The sequence below is a fragment of the Chroicocephalus ridibundus genome, chromosome 5 (genome assembly GCF_963924245.1).
Source record: "Chroicocephalus ridibundus chromosome 5, bChrRid1.1, whole genome shotgun sequence".
Classification (NCBI taxonomy): domain Eukaryota; kingdom Metazoa; phylum Chordata; class Aves; order Charadriiformes; family Laridae; genus Chroicocephalus; species Chroicocephalus ridibundus.
In genome coordinates this window covers 74,780,834-74,797,103 of record NC_086288.1, presented here as the reverse complement: position 1 = coordinate 74,797,103, position 16,270 = coordinate 74,780,834, and the positions used below count along the sequence as shown (strand labels likewise).

Here is a 16,270-nt window from a genome sequence, read left to right as displayed (position 1 = left end):
TTCAAAATGGATGGTCACAAAAAAAAAAGAAACAAAAAAACCCCAAAGAAAGAAACAACACCCCCCAAAACCCAGGGGGTGGGGTAATCAGACTGCAAACACAAATCTAATGGTTACTTTCTCAGACTGGACTAAAAGATAAAAAAAAAACAACCAAAAAAAGAGCATGAGATGTTTATCAAGCTAAACAGCTTTAAAAAAACACTTTAAGCATCTTGAGAATAATCACAGACCATGTTTGACATTCAGAATAATCTAAATGACAACGTTCCAATAAAATGTACACACTGTTCAAAGAAAGGTTAAAGTTTAAAAGGTATTACTTCAGTAAATGCCATCCAGAGGGACCTGGACAGGCTGGAGAAGTGAGCCTGTATGAATCTCATGAGGTTCAACAAGGCCAAGTGCAGGGTCCTGCACCTGTGTCAGGGCAACCCCCAGTATGAATACAGGCTGGGGGATGAAGGGGTCAAGAGCAGCCCTGCCGAGAAGGACCTGGGGGCAGTGGTGGGTGAAAAGCTGGACATGAACTGGCAATGTGCACTCACAGCCTAGAAGGCCAACCGCATCCTGGGCTGCATCAGAAGCAGCGTGGCCAGCAGGTCCAAGGAGGTGATTCTGCCTCTGTACTCTGCTCTGGTGAAACCCAACCTGCAGTGCTGCATCCAGCTCAGGAGCTCCCAACTTCAGAAGGACATGGACCTCATGTCCAGAGCAGAGACATGAAGGTGAGCAGAGGCCTGGAGTGAGGACAGGCTGAGGGAATTGGGGTTGCTCAGCCTGGAGAAGAGAAGGCTCCGGGGAGACTTTAAAGCCCCTTCCAGTACCTAAAGGGGGCCTACTGGAAAGACAGGAACAAACTTTCTAGGAGGGCCTGTTGTGATAGGACAAAGATAATAGTTTTAAAGTAAAAGAGGGCAAATTCAGATTAGGTAGAACGAAGAAATTTTTTACAATGAGGGTGGTGAAACACTGGCACAGGTTGTCCAGAGAGGTGGTAGATGCCCCATCCCTGGAAACCTTCAAGGCCAGGTTGGACAGGGTTCTCAGCAACCTCATCTAGTTGAAGATGTCCCTGCTCATTGCAGGAGACATTGGACTGGATGACCTTTAAAGGTCCCTTCCAACCCAAACTGTTATATGACTCTATAAATAAAGCATTAGGACTTCAGAAAGTAGAACTCCAACCTGACAAAACTAGCTGCAATTAATGTTATTTCTGTAACATAATCTTAGAATCCAACAGGCCCGGTCTATTAATACACATCTCCGTGGCTGGTGTCACCAATCCAAAAACCTTTTTCTTTTAAGCCTGTTTCCAATGCTTTACTCTTGAGTAGTGATGACATGTAAGACATTAAACTACCTGAAGTTGAATAATTTATTCTTTTCCAGAAGCTGTTGTTCTGTTGAAACAACTGATGGATTAAACAGGGCAGAAGCATGTCATTTTACATTTTGAATGAAGGGTTAGAAATGAGATTTTTAGATTCTGTTTAAAAAAAGCTACACAGAGCAGTCAAAATTGCAGACACCGGCTGAGATTCATTCGCTCGTCTCTTTAACTGTTCATTTGACACCCACATTTTCAACACTTTAACACTTCACACCATCATCAAGTTTATAGATGTACCTATATCTGGAACCATCTGTGTCTTCATTCACCACTTAACACAAAACCAGAATGTAAGGGTCAAGAATAGTCTAGTTTCTCTGACGAATCCAACTGAACTTCTGGGACCTTTTTGGTACAAGCTAAAACAAAGGTACCAAAGGTACAACTAGGCCACCTGTTGGTATCTGCACACCTACCGATTTTATAATCTGCCTTGACAGTCCAATACCATGCCTGATTGGTCTAGTAACAATCACTGCAGTTCTCTGATGGCTTTCCATGCCTTCCACTCCCTCCAGGAGGGACTGAGAGCAGCCTGACAGCGTGCTCAGGAGTCACGTCACACAGAAATGAGGGACATCCACTTGAGACACTATTTCAGGATGACTTTTTAAAAGAGTGCTTCTAATAGTAGAGATTGAAATGACCTTGCTGGAACAACTCCTCCGATGTTGTTGGAAAATTGTATATTATTTGGTATGCTGAATTTCTTATGGTTAAATTTTTTATTCAGCTTTAAATATGAAATAGTTGATTTCCATAAGCTTTGGTGGGGTTAGAAATCTTCAAATACTAAAGCGAACGATGATTGTATGTGTTCATTTCCCCCAATCCAATTATTAAGGTCTCCTCCTCTTATGTACGTAACAGAATTTACCAGCTGCTTCTCAAACCTGCCCTCTGAGAAGTCTATGTTGCAAGATAGCAATGCAAGAAATAATAACAACAAAAAAATCTCGACTGTTTTTGATAATAGGTGACTAAATGCTCAGAAAGTCATAGGGACACTTTTTGTCTTCAATAGGCAGCACTTTTAAAGTTATTGAACAGGATGCTCAGTACCTGGCACAGAAGAACAAGCTGCTAATAGTTTTACATATTAGAATAAATCTATTTTCCTTTCATTATCTGATAGACTTTTACGTGCTGTAGTGGACCAAGCTATGATCTTTGCTTTCAGTATTAAGAACTAAGTTACTTTTCAAACTTAGCTTTACAAAGATCTGCTGGACAGCTTGAATGGTCACAATTTCATTATCTTTCTAGAGAAAGGGAATAATAATATTTTGGAACACTACCTAAAAGCAACGCGTATAAAGTTAAACAATATTTTGCAAACATGAAAAATCAAGAAATCAGAGCTTTAGTTTAAAACTATGATTCATGTGCTACTACCTCATGGTAAAAAATCATTAAAGAAAAGAAAAAGAGATAGGAATTGCTTTAGTAATTTTCTTTTGTGCATTCTTCAAGTGGTAAAAAATCGTGGAATAGCATATTAAGTACACAGAATATTAACATACCTTTCCTTATGTATTCAGATGCTTCTTTTAAGGGAAACTAGGTTTCATTTTCCATGGTTAATGCAGGATTGCTCATACCTTTAAAGACAAAAAAATTTATTTCCAGAGGAAAAGGTCTCCTGTCTCTTTCATCAAATAATACAGCCTTTAGCTATCCATCATCTTAATGTCATTCCACTATTACCAAGTCTATGCCTGTCCTGTGTCCATTACAGAGCTTTTCACTAGTTGCAACAAGGCATCATATTCTGATATAAGAAATTTGTTCCCGAAAGAATTATCAGGCTCAGCCTACAAGATAATTAGCACCTACTAGTGTTAGTGTTCTAGTATCTCTTGGTCAGGTTTACTTGGGAAGGGCAGGGCAGCTTGATACACGGAACTTTCTACAAACATGCATGTAAAATAAGCTTCATGTATTTTTTTTCATGAATACAAAACCCAAGTGATTTTGGTCATTTTTACACTATATCCTCCAAAACAAGTTTATTACAAAACAAATCATTGCAGCATAAATCAATTCCTTACCAACTTTGCCCTTTTCAGCCTTTCCACTGGTTTCTGACCAAGACAGTGTATCAGTAAGAAGGTGGCTCTGGGAATCGCGCAACGGCTTCGCAGGAAACAGGTGGTTCTCACTGTAATGCCAACAAAAAGAACATTGTAGTAAACTGCAGTAATTTTTCATTATCTTACCACACACTACAGTTTGTTGTACACAGTATTTTCTCTACCTTACTGCGCTTCTTTTCTGATGAATCATTACACTTTTATCTTTACATACATTACGCTGTAGTTGTCACAGATGCAAGCGCAACTCCCTAGCACTGAACAGGGAAGCATTCTCATTTTTTCTTTGACAGGTATTATACATATATACGTGTTTCAGTTCCAAATGTACTCTATCCATGTTCACTCCCACTACAACACATCTCACATGATAACACCTCCAAAACCTCTTGCCTAATGTAAGCTGTGGATCACTAGGGTAAGATTTAAAATGTCAATAAACAGTTAGCTGAAATGTAATGTCTTTCTTTTATGAATAAAAGATTGACAATATGATTCCATTATCATTTCTTAGTCACATATTGAAGTCTACTACACGTACTACACTCTTCATTACATAAATGTTGCTAAGGAGTTACAATATGAAATACTAAGCTATTATATTTATTTAGTTTAAGGAACAGCTGCATACTTTTCACATTTTAAAGATGTCATGGCCATCAAGGATAAGGATTAAGAAAATGACTCCTATTAGCAGCAGAAATAAAACACATGCATTTAATACGCAGCTTCTTGTGCTTCAGCACAAGTGCCGAGATCTGGGATTCCCTTACGTGAAGCATCTTCTCACCAGATACGAAGAAGCAGGCCTCCCCCAAAAGCTTTGCAAGGTAATGCATCTGTATCACAGGCGGGCTGACTAACTGTCTCATATGTATGCAGAACTGAACGTTACGGATACTGTTTAAGCAGGCGTGGAAAATTCAGGTCCTGGGGTGACACTGAACTGAGACAAACTTATTTCCATAAATTTAATTATAAGTCTGAGTATTGGCTGAATTACAGCTTAGCTGTTTAAAATCTGATTTGTATATATTTATAAGATACACTTCATTTGCTTACCACTTTTAAGTATCTTATACATAGTTCTATTTATATGTGCACAGGAAAAAACAGAATATCAACTATTTGAAGTGAGTAACAAAAAGCAGATTACTTTTTGGATGTTGAATTAAGAGCACCAGGTGTAGAAGCTTGCTCAGGATCCTGATTAACAAGGCAAGTTGGGAAGGAGCAACCATCCCCTAGACTGAAAAATTCAGAATTAGCGTCATACAAAAAAAAACCACAACAAACCCTTTGAAGAACTGTTTTTTAATAAAGTGAATATTACTGTATATTATTTCAAAAAAACTAGCCACCGCAAAACCCCTGTGGATGTTGATTATTCAACAGTTTCAACAAGTGAAGCATTAAAAACTGAGCATACCTTGAAAACACAGGCACCAACCAGTATTTCTTCTCATCACCAAACACCTGCCTTAGGTTTTTGCTGAAGCCCAAGCTAAAGCCATTCTTGTCTGTTCTATGACGAAATATAGGAGCTCTGAATACCTCTTAAAAGAAAAAAATTAATTAGATTTCTTCACAAGATAGGATGTTTAAGTTTCACACCAGTATTTAGGCAATTGCACTGATGATACCATCATCCAAGAGGAACGGCTAAATGACTGAGGAAGTCCTATGGCTGAGGAAGGGTGGGAATCTCCTCTATCCTCCTCCTCCCTAATCAAGGCCAGGAAGAGTGAGAAACTCACTTTTTAAGAAAGCGTGATATGTTATATGAAGATTTCAGCATGTGGCTATACCGCAGAGAGTGTTTGAGAAAGAAAAACCTAAATAAAGGTTTTACTACAGAAAGAGTAACAGAAAAGATGAAAAGCTTAACCCACTTCAGTAGTAAAACTGGCTTTTCACACCCTGGGGTATGAAAATACTATGTGTTTTTACAGCTGCATAAGAAAAGCACTTCACTTGTAGACCCAGATTATTCCCCATGGACATCCAACCTATATTTCTGAAGAAGAGAGCTAAACATAGCTTCAAGTGTTGCAAAGTGCCTGAAGCACAAAACTCATTCACTTTCCACCAAGTGACTGATAGCCATTTAATTCCCTTAATTGGCTATATATAGTAGGCAAACCATGTCCTGATGTCCTGACAGTGCAGCTCACACAAATCATGCTGGAACCATGCAGAGATCGTCCTTCTGCAGTAAATCCTTAGCTACGAACTGCTGGAAATTACCTTCAACATGTAGTACGCACTAGTTACAAGATGTTTTAAAGAAGGGGGAAGGGAAAATAGAGACACCCTTTTAGATGCCCATGTTAGGCTAGGAAAACAGCTCCCAGGATGATTTAGGCACAATCACAGTTGAAGGTGTCATGGCTCCATTACCAAACTACTGCATGTTCAGGGTTTCACATATTGAGCAATTTCTGAAAGTAAGTGTGAAGAAGAGTCAAACTGATCTTTTTGAGTAGCATAAGTGTACAGAAATACGGTATATTACCTGCATGGAATGCAATTTCTTTTAAAAACATGAAATATTGAATTAGACGCGTACTGCATTATGGTTACCTTTGAACAAATTTTTTTTGGCAGTCAAATTATACGAACAGTTTATAAACAGAATATTTAATTATTTCCGTTCATTTAAGCATCATTAATAAAAATTTTCCCCACTTATAACTAGATTGAACAATTTTTTTCCAATACTAATTTCTAAGTAGATGATTTTTCAGAATACTGAAGAAACCCACTAAACCCGAGAAAAATCTTGATGTAAACAAGCTTTCTTCCAATGATATATATTCAAAGTTTTCCACTAATCATCCACATATTATTAAATTCCAAGAGAACTGGAAAGAGCAGATCAATTCATTTGCTTACTCTAATTCAGCTTAGATCAACAGAAAAGCATTTAGAGATTTAGAAACTTTAATATATTGCAAACTGGTATTATTACAGTCCAGTATATAGTACAGAACAGGGACTCAAATCTTCTGCCCCTCCTTTTAGTTATTTTTTTTTTTTATGATTTGTAACCAGACAAACATGCATCCAGGTGGTGGGAAATCCTGCTTTGACACTGATATTCAATGCAATTATATGTACACTCTCATAGTAGAGGCACAGGCCACCTTCGAGATTTTTAAAATTAACTCATAACACCGACTCCTTTCTACGCATCTGTGATTATGTGGTAGACAGGACTCACAACTGTGAAACCGCCTTTCAGATCTCTGTGTTCATTTACGACTAAATATAGAAGCACTGCCTTAAAGTCTGTTCTTCCGTATCAGATCATTCTCTGACACTGGCTCTTTGTGTTCAGTCACGTTGATGAGAACTAACAACACCAGGTCAACAACCAGCATGCCTTCCAGATTTTTTTTTCTCTCCTTGCCTACAGTATGGGCAAAGTTTTGGAATTAATAACTGTGCCTTTCAGAGCTTTTAAACAAAATTGTAGCCAAATTGAACAGAGGAACTTTGGTTCTGCAGGGGACAAGGCTGGGAACAAAGCGCTGGAGCCACTACCCAGACCAAGACACCACATCAGAAGATTCTGACCTGGGGGCTGGGAACGCCAAACAAGAATCACTTGTGCGAGCATGCATTACTGCATCTAACTTTTATTAGAAAGCGATCTCAATTTATTTTTTTTTCCACTTTATTCAGTTTCTGTTAGCAAGCTGTGGATGGGAGGAAGTTGGGGGAAGAGACTAAGTTCAATAATAGCTTGGCCACTTGGGGCAGGAGAAAAAGAGTCAGAATTTCCAGGGAGCAGCACAGCTGGGGAGTCTGTACTGGACATTGCCAGACCTGGGCACTTCTAACCAAGAAGTTAGTTAACTTCTAACTTCTATCCAAGGAACCTGCAGAGGATTGCCCACTTTTTCCATTACCCCTGTACATATACCATACATCTATTATTTATTTCTTGCTGTCAGAGAGAGAAGCATTAAATCCACTTACCTAACGTGGACTTATTCTTGCTGACAAGCCAACAGTGATACCCAAAGAGAGAAGACAGACTGACGGAAAACATAGCCGCAGCAAAGAATAAAAACATGATGTGGAACTTGGCTTGAGTATCAGGAAGGCCATTCTAAAAATAAAATATAATTATGCCGTTAGAATTGGGGAAATAGCTGTTTAACTTGATTATTAAAAATCGTCTATTCAACCAAATCAAATTCAGTGCAGACACAAACGTACCACACAACAAGGGTCTGAATAAATGAATTATACACCTTCTATGTACAGATGACCATGCAATCAGCATCTAAAGTAAAGAAACAGGCCCTTTCTTGAGAAAGTGTAAATACTGACAAGAACCTGCAATTTGGATTTGAACTTTGAAGGGTCTTTTAGAGAAGAATAATTTATCTTTACAAAAATTATCTTGTTTGTTTAGCCTTTTCAGAATAATCATGTAACAGCATAAATAATGCACATCTACTGGATTTATGTACAGCCTCAAATATTCGACTTCTTGCACAGTAGTAACTTCATACACTTAAAGACAGTATGTAGATTAGAGTACTTACTGTCCAAAATTTGATAAAATACTGTAAATCCGTTGCAGCAATGAAAAGGCAATACAGTAGAGAGTAAGCCAGGAAGAGAAGAAAAAATTTGTAATTGGAGAATCCTACACAGTTGTTCACCCTGATTAAAAAAAAAAAAGTAAAAATAAAAATGGAATGTAAAAGAAGTTATTTCCTTTGCTTTCATCCAATTTAAAATTAAACTTATTTACTCTGAAAACTTAGTATCAGCATGTAAACCAAATTTTGCTTCCTATCTGTGATGCCTCAAGCTAATGAAATGTATTTAGCTTCAACTCCCAAATTAGTGTAGAAATTCTAACCAAAACAACAACAACAAACCCAAAGAACTTTACCAAACAATACCGCTTTCAACAGCTTACTGAAATTCACTTTTGACTTACAGTATGAAATCTACTCCCAGCACACCCTGTGTAAATGTGATTGCACTTTTAGTTTGCAGGTAAGTTTAAGTATCCATGTTTTACCATTAGGCGGACTGTATGTAACTGGGAGAGTTACAAACCAAGATTTTGAATCTCAGTTGAATTTTGTGAGAATAAAAGCAGTCTCATTTAATCCACATCCTCCTTCATTAATCATACTACATACTAGTGCAAGCTTTATTAGTAAGATTCTCGAACTTAAAGAGTATGCACAGGAGATCCCTAAAAATATTTGCATTTATATATAATAATCAGATAAATACTACAGAAAATGTTCCATTTTAGTAACGACATAACAGCAAATAAAAAAAATATTAGGAACGTTTAAATACACATCCAAATGTTAAAATAAAACTCTTTTTATCATTTTTACTTATGGGCTTCAAGTTCACCTGTTTCCCATTTTTAAAGAATTTATACATGATAATGAGCAACTACCATGCATTATCATCAGAGAGACATGACAAGGGTACATGTGGTATCCTAACAGCTTCCCTTTAGAGACAATATATTGAGTATTATGAATTTTAGAGCTCTATTAAACATGTGATGATGTTACATCCACCAAATGAAAAATATTGGAGTGCTGCCCATGGACAGTTCATTGCTAAGCAGCTTCCTTTTTCTTTTATTTGGTTGCACTAAGCAGCTAACCAAAGTTATTACTACACTGCTAAATTTAACATAACTCTCCAGATGAGTAAAATATACCTTCTTTAACTACCTGATATTGCTGTCAGAAAAATCAGCTAATTAAGAGAAGACTACATCCACGAAAGCACTTGTATGTTGAAAAATAATTCTGAAAAAATAAGAAGGTGTGGTGAGTCTCAACTTTAGCTTCTTCTAGTAGTGCAGGGCAAGTTATTGCAACTATTCTCTTTAGGGAGACAGTGATGGTAATGGCAGAATACACAGTAATCAGAATAGGGTAAAATCTTAAAATACCAAATAAGTTTTCACTGTACACTAACGTCATCCATCCTCAGGGTACACAGGGGGTTTCTTTGTTATTGTTTTTGGTTTTACAAAACATGCCACCTTGGCTAAACATTAAATTTAGTATTGCCATTAAACATGCAGCAATAGCTAAGCATCTGTATTAACTACAATTAAGGAGGACTCACAAGAGAGACTGTTCTATTTATAAAAAACCCAGAAGGTATGTTTCTAAGTTCATCATGATTCTTATTGGCAAGTAAATTTACAGTTCTCCACAGTGAAGAGTCTTCTTAATTAAATATGTCAAAGTTAGGAATTCCATGATAAACTGCAAGCAATTCAGATGCAAGGTTTCTATAACCCTACTGTACTTTCATGTTATTTCTTTTATGACAGTTTTTACTTTATGACACTGTTTAGTGAGAAAAGAAATAACAAGTGAAGTGTTATTCACCAGAGATGAAATTTCTTGAATCAAAGACAAATTTCTTTCTCGTGTTCTTTTGCATTACTCCATACAGTATAAACACCAAAAAAAAAAAAATTTCATAAATTATCCCACTCCCTGCAGTTTTGACAAAGCCCCAGACTGAAGGGTTCTTACTGGAAGAGAATAGTTCAAAAAAATTAAAGAGAAAGTAAACACCAAGCTTTTGTAATTATACTATTTGAACACGTAGCATCAAATCACAAGATCCGAGAATGGTGGTTAGATTTAAAGCCTAACATTTTGAGGAAGAATAAAACTGATAAATGTACAGGCAATTTGCTAAATAATGGTGTGCTACTGCAGTGAAACATTCATACAGAAGAACATTCCAAGTTAAAATTTGGATTACAGATAACGTTTAAAACAACTAATTCTGAAGTACAAAAAGAAGCGATATCCTTTCTACCTCAAGAGTTAGTTTACCAAAAATGCCAGGCAAAAAAATAACTTACAAGGCACTGAAGGTAACGCAGCTCAGTTAACAAAAAGCGTCATAGAATTAAGGACATACTAAATTCTCTTCAGATGACTCAAAAAACAAAGGAGAGATGGTTCAAATGTTTCTAAGGTGTTGCTAATGCACCTTGTTAATATTAGAGTTGTTACAAATTATTCTTTTGGTGCCTCAAGCCATGGCATTTCTGTCTGCAGCTCCATCTATAGTATGATTAACGCAAGCACTAGCATAGAAATCACTAATGCATTTATTTCTGCATCACTTTGCTTTTATTTCTGCATCACTTAAACCTTTTTGGAGTAGTTAGAGGGCAATTAGCATTAAATATTTCCATTTATCACAGCACTTCCATTATAGCAGTGGTGATAGCCAAAATAAAGCCTCCCAGAAAACAGCTGACCTGGGGCTCGGACATGACTACTCCCTTATTACCTCTGTCTTCCAAATGCTTCACCTTACCTTCCTCCTAGGTTATTTTTACATGTCCTCTCTCCAGAAATCCTTCTCATAGCAGAATATTAAAATAGTAATTCCCATTACTGTTTCCCTGCTCTCCCTAAGCATCACACAGGTTCTTTCCCACCTCTTTCCCACCAAACTTGCTCCCACCAAAAAATCCTAACACAAAAAGCAAAGCAGGACCTAATGATGTTTTCAGGGGGGCTAAAACCCACCCATGATACTGATTTGCACCCTTACTTTTGTTGGTAAAATAGCCATGTGATATTTCCCAAAGACCCCTCAAACATGGGTCTATTATATAAAGTTTTATCAGCATCTGTGCAATATTTCAAAACTCTCTTGTCACTTCCACATAGCTATTTTTTTTCAGGGTCAGCAAGGAACTGCTGACATCTGCTCAACTTAGGAAAAATAAGACAATACCTCTTTATCAAGTGCATTTCTGCTACTTGGAGTACAAAAGGAATAATTCTCCATAAGGAAGTGTTACACATCTTTCACGTACTTTCTCCACGTCTATTTTTTCTTTTTGCATCCATTGCTTATTAGATTAAAAACCATCAGCAATCTAAACACTCTCTCAAACTGCGTATGTTTATGTTATTTGGATACAAAGAGTCTGCAAACGAGTAAAACAAACAAATGCTACTGAGAGGAAAATGGAGTTTATTTTTGTAGAAGCCTAAGCCCTAGTGAAATACCACTTCACTGCCCTGTTACACAACATTAAGTACTCAGTTTATGATTTGTTATTTGATGCAATGAATTTTTATTCTGAAATCGAAGTTCACATGAAAGACATTCTGATGTACTATCCTAAGGCAGGTCAACTCAACAAATTCCAAACAGACAATAAAGCTCAAGAGAAGCGTGTGTAGCACTGAATAATAATAGTAATCTTGAGAGTTTTCACTGGTATTTTGTCAGGAATAGCCTGACAGCTATTTTTCTTATAGCTTTCCACAAGACAGCTATAAGAAGGCTGAAAAAAGGAAAGAGCCTTTTTTCTTGTAAAAAATTTGTTCCAACAGTTTGATCTGTTTATGCTTTGTTTGTTGTGCCCTTTTTTTTTTTTTTTGAAAAAAAGCACACTACTAACACTAAGCATCATCAAGTTTCATATGCTGATATCCCTACGGCAAAAAAAATATGTAGGAAGTAACTCTGCCCTGTATTGGTAAATATTTCTTTCAATTGTATCTACCATGCAGCTGCAAAATAAGGGGAGATTCTTAAATCATTTTGCATTGTGACAGAGGCTGTAGTCAGGACCAAGATAAACAGGAGGAGCCCAGCACCCCTTCCTCCCCTAGGACAGAGTCTCCTCTCCCCAGGAATTTGACTGAAGAAGTTCAAACCAGCTGCTTAGAACCATCCACCATTCAGTTTGTCCAATGCAGGAGATTCTTCTTTTCCGATTGGTTCCATCTGGTGAAGAACTGCCACCTACCACTCAATCCTCTTAACCTGGGACCTTACTAACCAATTCTCTTTAATTATTTCTGTGAGACACCTGCCAAACTGACACAAAATTAACTACACATCCTGTCTACCCACTGGTTCCAAGGGCTGCTGAGAAAAGACCGGAGAACAAAACCACTGTGCAGGCCGACACAGCAGCAAAAGCAGGGAGAGGGGAGAAAAAATGAAAGAAAACAAACGACCACTAAAACTAAAGGAACTAACTTGCTGTTTCCAGGAAGCCCACTCAAGCCGTGCTGGGAGGTTCAATAAGGGGGACAAGGCGCAACCCTTCCCTCTGGTTTTTAACTGAGAACAGTATTTCATCATTCAATGCAGCTAAGCCACAGTAATATTTAAACTCAAAGTCCATGAAGAAAAGATGCAATTCCTAAAAGAAACTTTCTTACTGACTGGAAGCCTACCTCATCCTAACTATAAAACATGGGGTTACCTAACTCAAAGGTCTAAGAAAAATGACGTATGAACTTCTTTCCATATCTCACAACTAATAAAAGAGGACATACAGCAAATAACTCCAATGGTCGCAGCTGCAAGATCAGTAACTTCATGTAAGCATCTGACTCTAGGAGTAGTGAAGCATCACCTTCTTAACAGGCCCCTCAAGAGTTTATTTTACCAAATCAGAAAATAGGAAAGGAAAGCCAATATTACACTCACCAAGGGCAATGATGATCCATTTTCAAAATGCATCTAAAAAAACCCAACAGAATTCCAAGCATCGCAAAAGGCAAAAGAAAAACAAAAGTCAGAAGCACAGTTACATGTCATATTTAAATTATTCACATACAGATTAAGAATTACCCATAAGTACTATTGGTTAACTAATCTATTTAACAAAGATGTCTATTTAAATTCACATAAATATGTACAAGTAAATTGTAGGTAATTCAAACTCAAAACACTTGTTCTGTCAATAGCTTAATGATTTAAGAAAATGCAACCTATAACTTCAGCTTTAGGATGTAGTTCTCTTTCTGAATAGGTTTTTCAACTATTGTTTATGCTCTGACAGAGACTTAGAAACTGGGCTAATTCAATTATTACATACTTAGTGATGCAACTAAGTATGTTTCCAAATACATGATTTGCTCATATAGAAATATATGCAGATGCACAGGTTTTTAAGAACTTACCTTGTATGAAAAATCCCAAACATTTTTGAAATTAATCATTCTTCATAATAAAACATGCACAAGAAAATCAGACACAATTGAAGCAAGTGAATTTTGACGAGGTAAGGACAAAATTAAGGTATTCTGCAAAATATATTAACCAATGGCATTCTGCAAATTTCACTCACATTTGACAGGATAACACAGGTCACCTTTTTTCTCTACCCTGCTCAGACACGAGAACGTTCCTGTCTTACATTGCAACCACTATCCCATAAAACACAACCAAGATCCTCTTTCTGCCTCAACTCAGTTACTCTTTCAGCGTCTCCGCTGTTTTGCTGGACAAAATGGAAAGTCTTCTCTGCCTCACGACCATGTTGGAAGGTTTGATGTATCATCAGCTGAAGATTATTTGGATTAGCCTTAAAGCTAAGAATAAATCAACCTTTGAGGAAGCCCCTTCTCTTCAAAGTTAGAAATTTACATCACAGGGGACAAGAGTGGAGAAACACACAGACATCCAAGCTAACCGGAGAAAGGTCAGAGAGAAGAACAGCCAAAAGAAACATTAAACTAGAAAGCAATTAGACTTCTGGGGAATATAGAGGTGAACTTCATTTTCTGTTAGACAAACAAAAACTTTATTTTATGGCTTCAGTTAGAAATGATGCTTGGTTCTTTCTTCCAATAAAAATAACCTGCAAGTTATCCAATGAAAAATAGGATATTAAGTTTATTACCTCGGATAAGATGCAAGTGACATCATGATTAGATTGAGATGGGTAGTGATCTTTATTCAGATTCTAACAAAAGAAGCAAATTTTTGTTTATCAGCTATTTTTGGTTACATTCTTAACGAAAGTTCTTTATCAATATTCATAATTTTTAACCATTGAGTAAAGAACATGTAAGACCACGTAATCCATGCTGGCATCAAGAAAGCCATCAAATGAATTAGAGTAAGTTACAGACTTCCTAAAAAATACATAAATAAATAAAAACTAAACCTGAAAAAAAATAATCTGAGGAATAAACAAAAACTTCTCTGCCAAAACATTAAACCTGAAAAATCTACGCATAAAAAATAAAAGCTTCTGTGTCAAGAAAAAAAAAAAATCAATTTCTTCAACATATTTAAAATATTTTCTTACTTGTCGCATACAGAACAGTGATGGCAACGATCTGGTTTTACAAGATGGCATCTGTCACAGTATCTGATCGCTAAAGAAAAAAGTTCCAAGATTAGATCTCAATGTACAGTCACACATTTTGATTCCTGAAGTCCGCGCAAACGTAAATACTAGCAGCTCAGCCCAGCAGAACTCCCAGGAAAACATTTTAGCATGATCAGAAGCAGTTGCAAATATTGAAGCATTCTTTTAAGTACGTGCAATGCTGAATGTAGCAGAGTGAACCCAAAATGCTCAGTTTTTGCAATCTTTGCTAATCATGCTAATCACGCTTTTTCTTCCAAACCCCTCAGCTCTCCAAAACAACCAATGAACCAACAAACCCCACAAAAACCTCACTAGACTGGAAAACCTTTGAAGACTGTTCAACAATATAGCTATTTTAAGCTATTATTCTAACAGCTTTAATTTACTATATGAGATTCTCTCTTGGATGTGCTTAGCTAGCCAGCATTCACGAACTTACAATATCAGTAGGTTAAGATTAACTCTTAGGTTGGAAGAACTTCTGTTCTTTCAACTGAACCACCAGCAAGTAAACCAGTAACAGTTTCTTACTGTGATCTATCAAGCTATACATGACATGCAGTTAGTGATATTTTTTTTTTTAACCTGTGAAAGAAGAAATCTATGCAGTTAAAGACTGCTACAGCCTCTTCTGCAGTTATTACAAGCTATTTGTTAATGTCAGATTGCAAACATTTAGCAAGGCATTGCCAATCCACTTTAAAATACTAAGTTGTACACGGCAATTTCCTTTCCAACAATCTTTGCACTGAATAAATGTAGCTGCATAAAGCTACATTAAAGTTAAGTTCTTGGGTCACTTTGTTATTTTATGAAGTATGAAAAGCAGTTCTTCCCTACAATCCAAACCCTTGACTCTTTTAATCAGTTTAGGTAGTACAGCAAGACACCTGCCTTCAGTGGTCTCCTGAACACCTATTTACCTCCAGACATTGTCCGTGTATAGATAGGAAGATCCTTGGCTGCTCGTCTTAAGACTTCTTGCTGGGATTCACCTCTAGGCTCCCTCTCTAGGGATTCCTTGTCTGAATATGATAGATGAAACTGGAATAATTTTTAAAACCAAAGATATGTTAGCAAATTTCAAGTTAAATAAGTATCTGTAGAGATGCAAAGAGAAATAAATATTCATTATATAAAGATGGATTAGCAGCACATACTAGGTATTACAGCAAATAACCCAGTGTTCCTAAGACCAGTTGCCATAGACTAAATTAGTGAAGACAAAATTTAAATTATTTCTGATTTGGCATTGATGCAATACTGAACACTTCCAGAAGTAATAAGCAACACTCTTCAAGAGGAGGATCAAGAGCTTACCATTTCACTGAGAGGTCAGTTAATTTACTTCTGTAATACTAAATATTAGCTAGTGAATATAACCTAGGGATGTCAGTCTTTAAGTGAAAGAAAATACGATACTAGTAATAGCAGAAAAGATAACTTTATTTCTCTTCTGGTGTCTGGCATTTTCCCTTCCATCCTTTGCCACTGGAGAGTTGCTGTTCTCTTCATGCAGGTGTTAGGATGTGTTTCTACATCAAAGATTGGCTGAGAGAGGGAAGACCTGTGTGTCCTGTATGACAGAATAACCACATCTTAACATCT

The 16,270-nt window shown here is 36.8% G+C and overlaps 1 protein-coding gene across 1 annotated transcript in view; it reads right to left on the bottom strand.

Moving 5' to 3' along the window:
* Nucleotides 1–16,270, bottom strand: part of ZDHHC2 (zinc finger DHHC-type palmitoyltransferase 2) — a 37,967-nt gene that overhangs the window by 4,541 nt on the left and 17,156 nt on the right. The window contains exons 4-12 of the mRNA XM_063336211.1: nt 15,586–15,706; nt 14,597–14,666; nt 12,988–13,020; nt 8,049–8,169; nt 7,474–7,606; nt 4,919–5,045; nt 4,646–4,738; nt 3,448–3,557; nt 2,920–2,997 (exon numbers count right to left, since the gene is read on the bottom strand). Of these exons, the coding sequence (XP_063192281.1) occupies nt 2,957–2,997; nt 3,448–3,557; nt 4,646–4,738; nt 4,919–5,045; nt 7,474–7,606; nt 8,049–8,169; nt 12,988–13,020; nt 14,597–14,666; nt 15,586–15,706 (849 nt within the window). The 3' untranslated portion in view covers nt 2,920–2,956. The remainder of the gene's footprint in view (nt 1–2,919; nt 2,998–3,447; nt 3,558–4,645; nt 4,739–4,918; nt 5,046–7,473; nt 7,607–8,048; nt 8,170–12,987; nt 13,021–14,596; nt 14,667–15,585; nt 15,707–16,270) is intronic.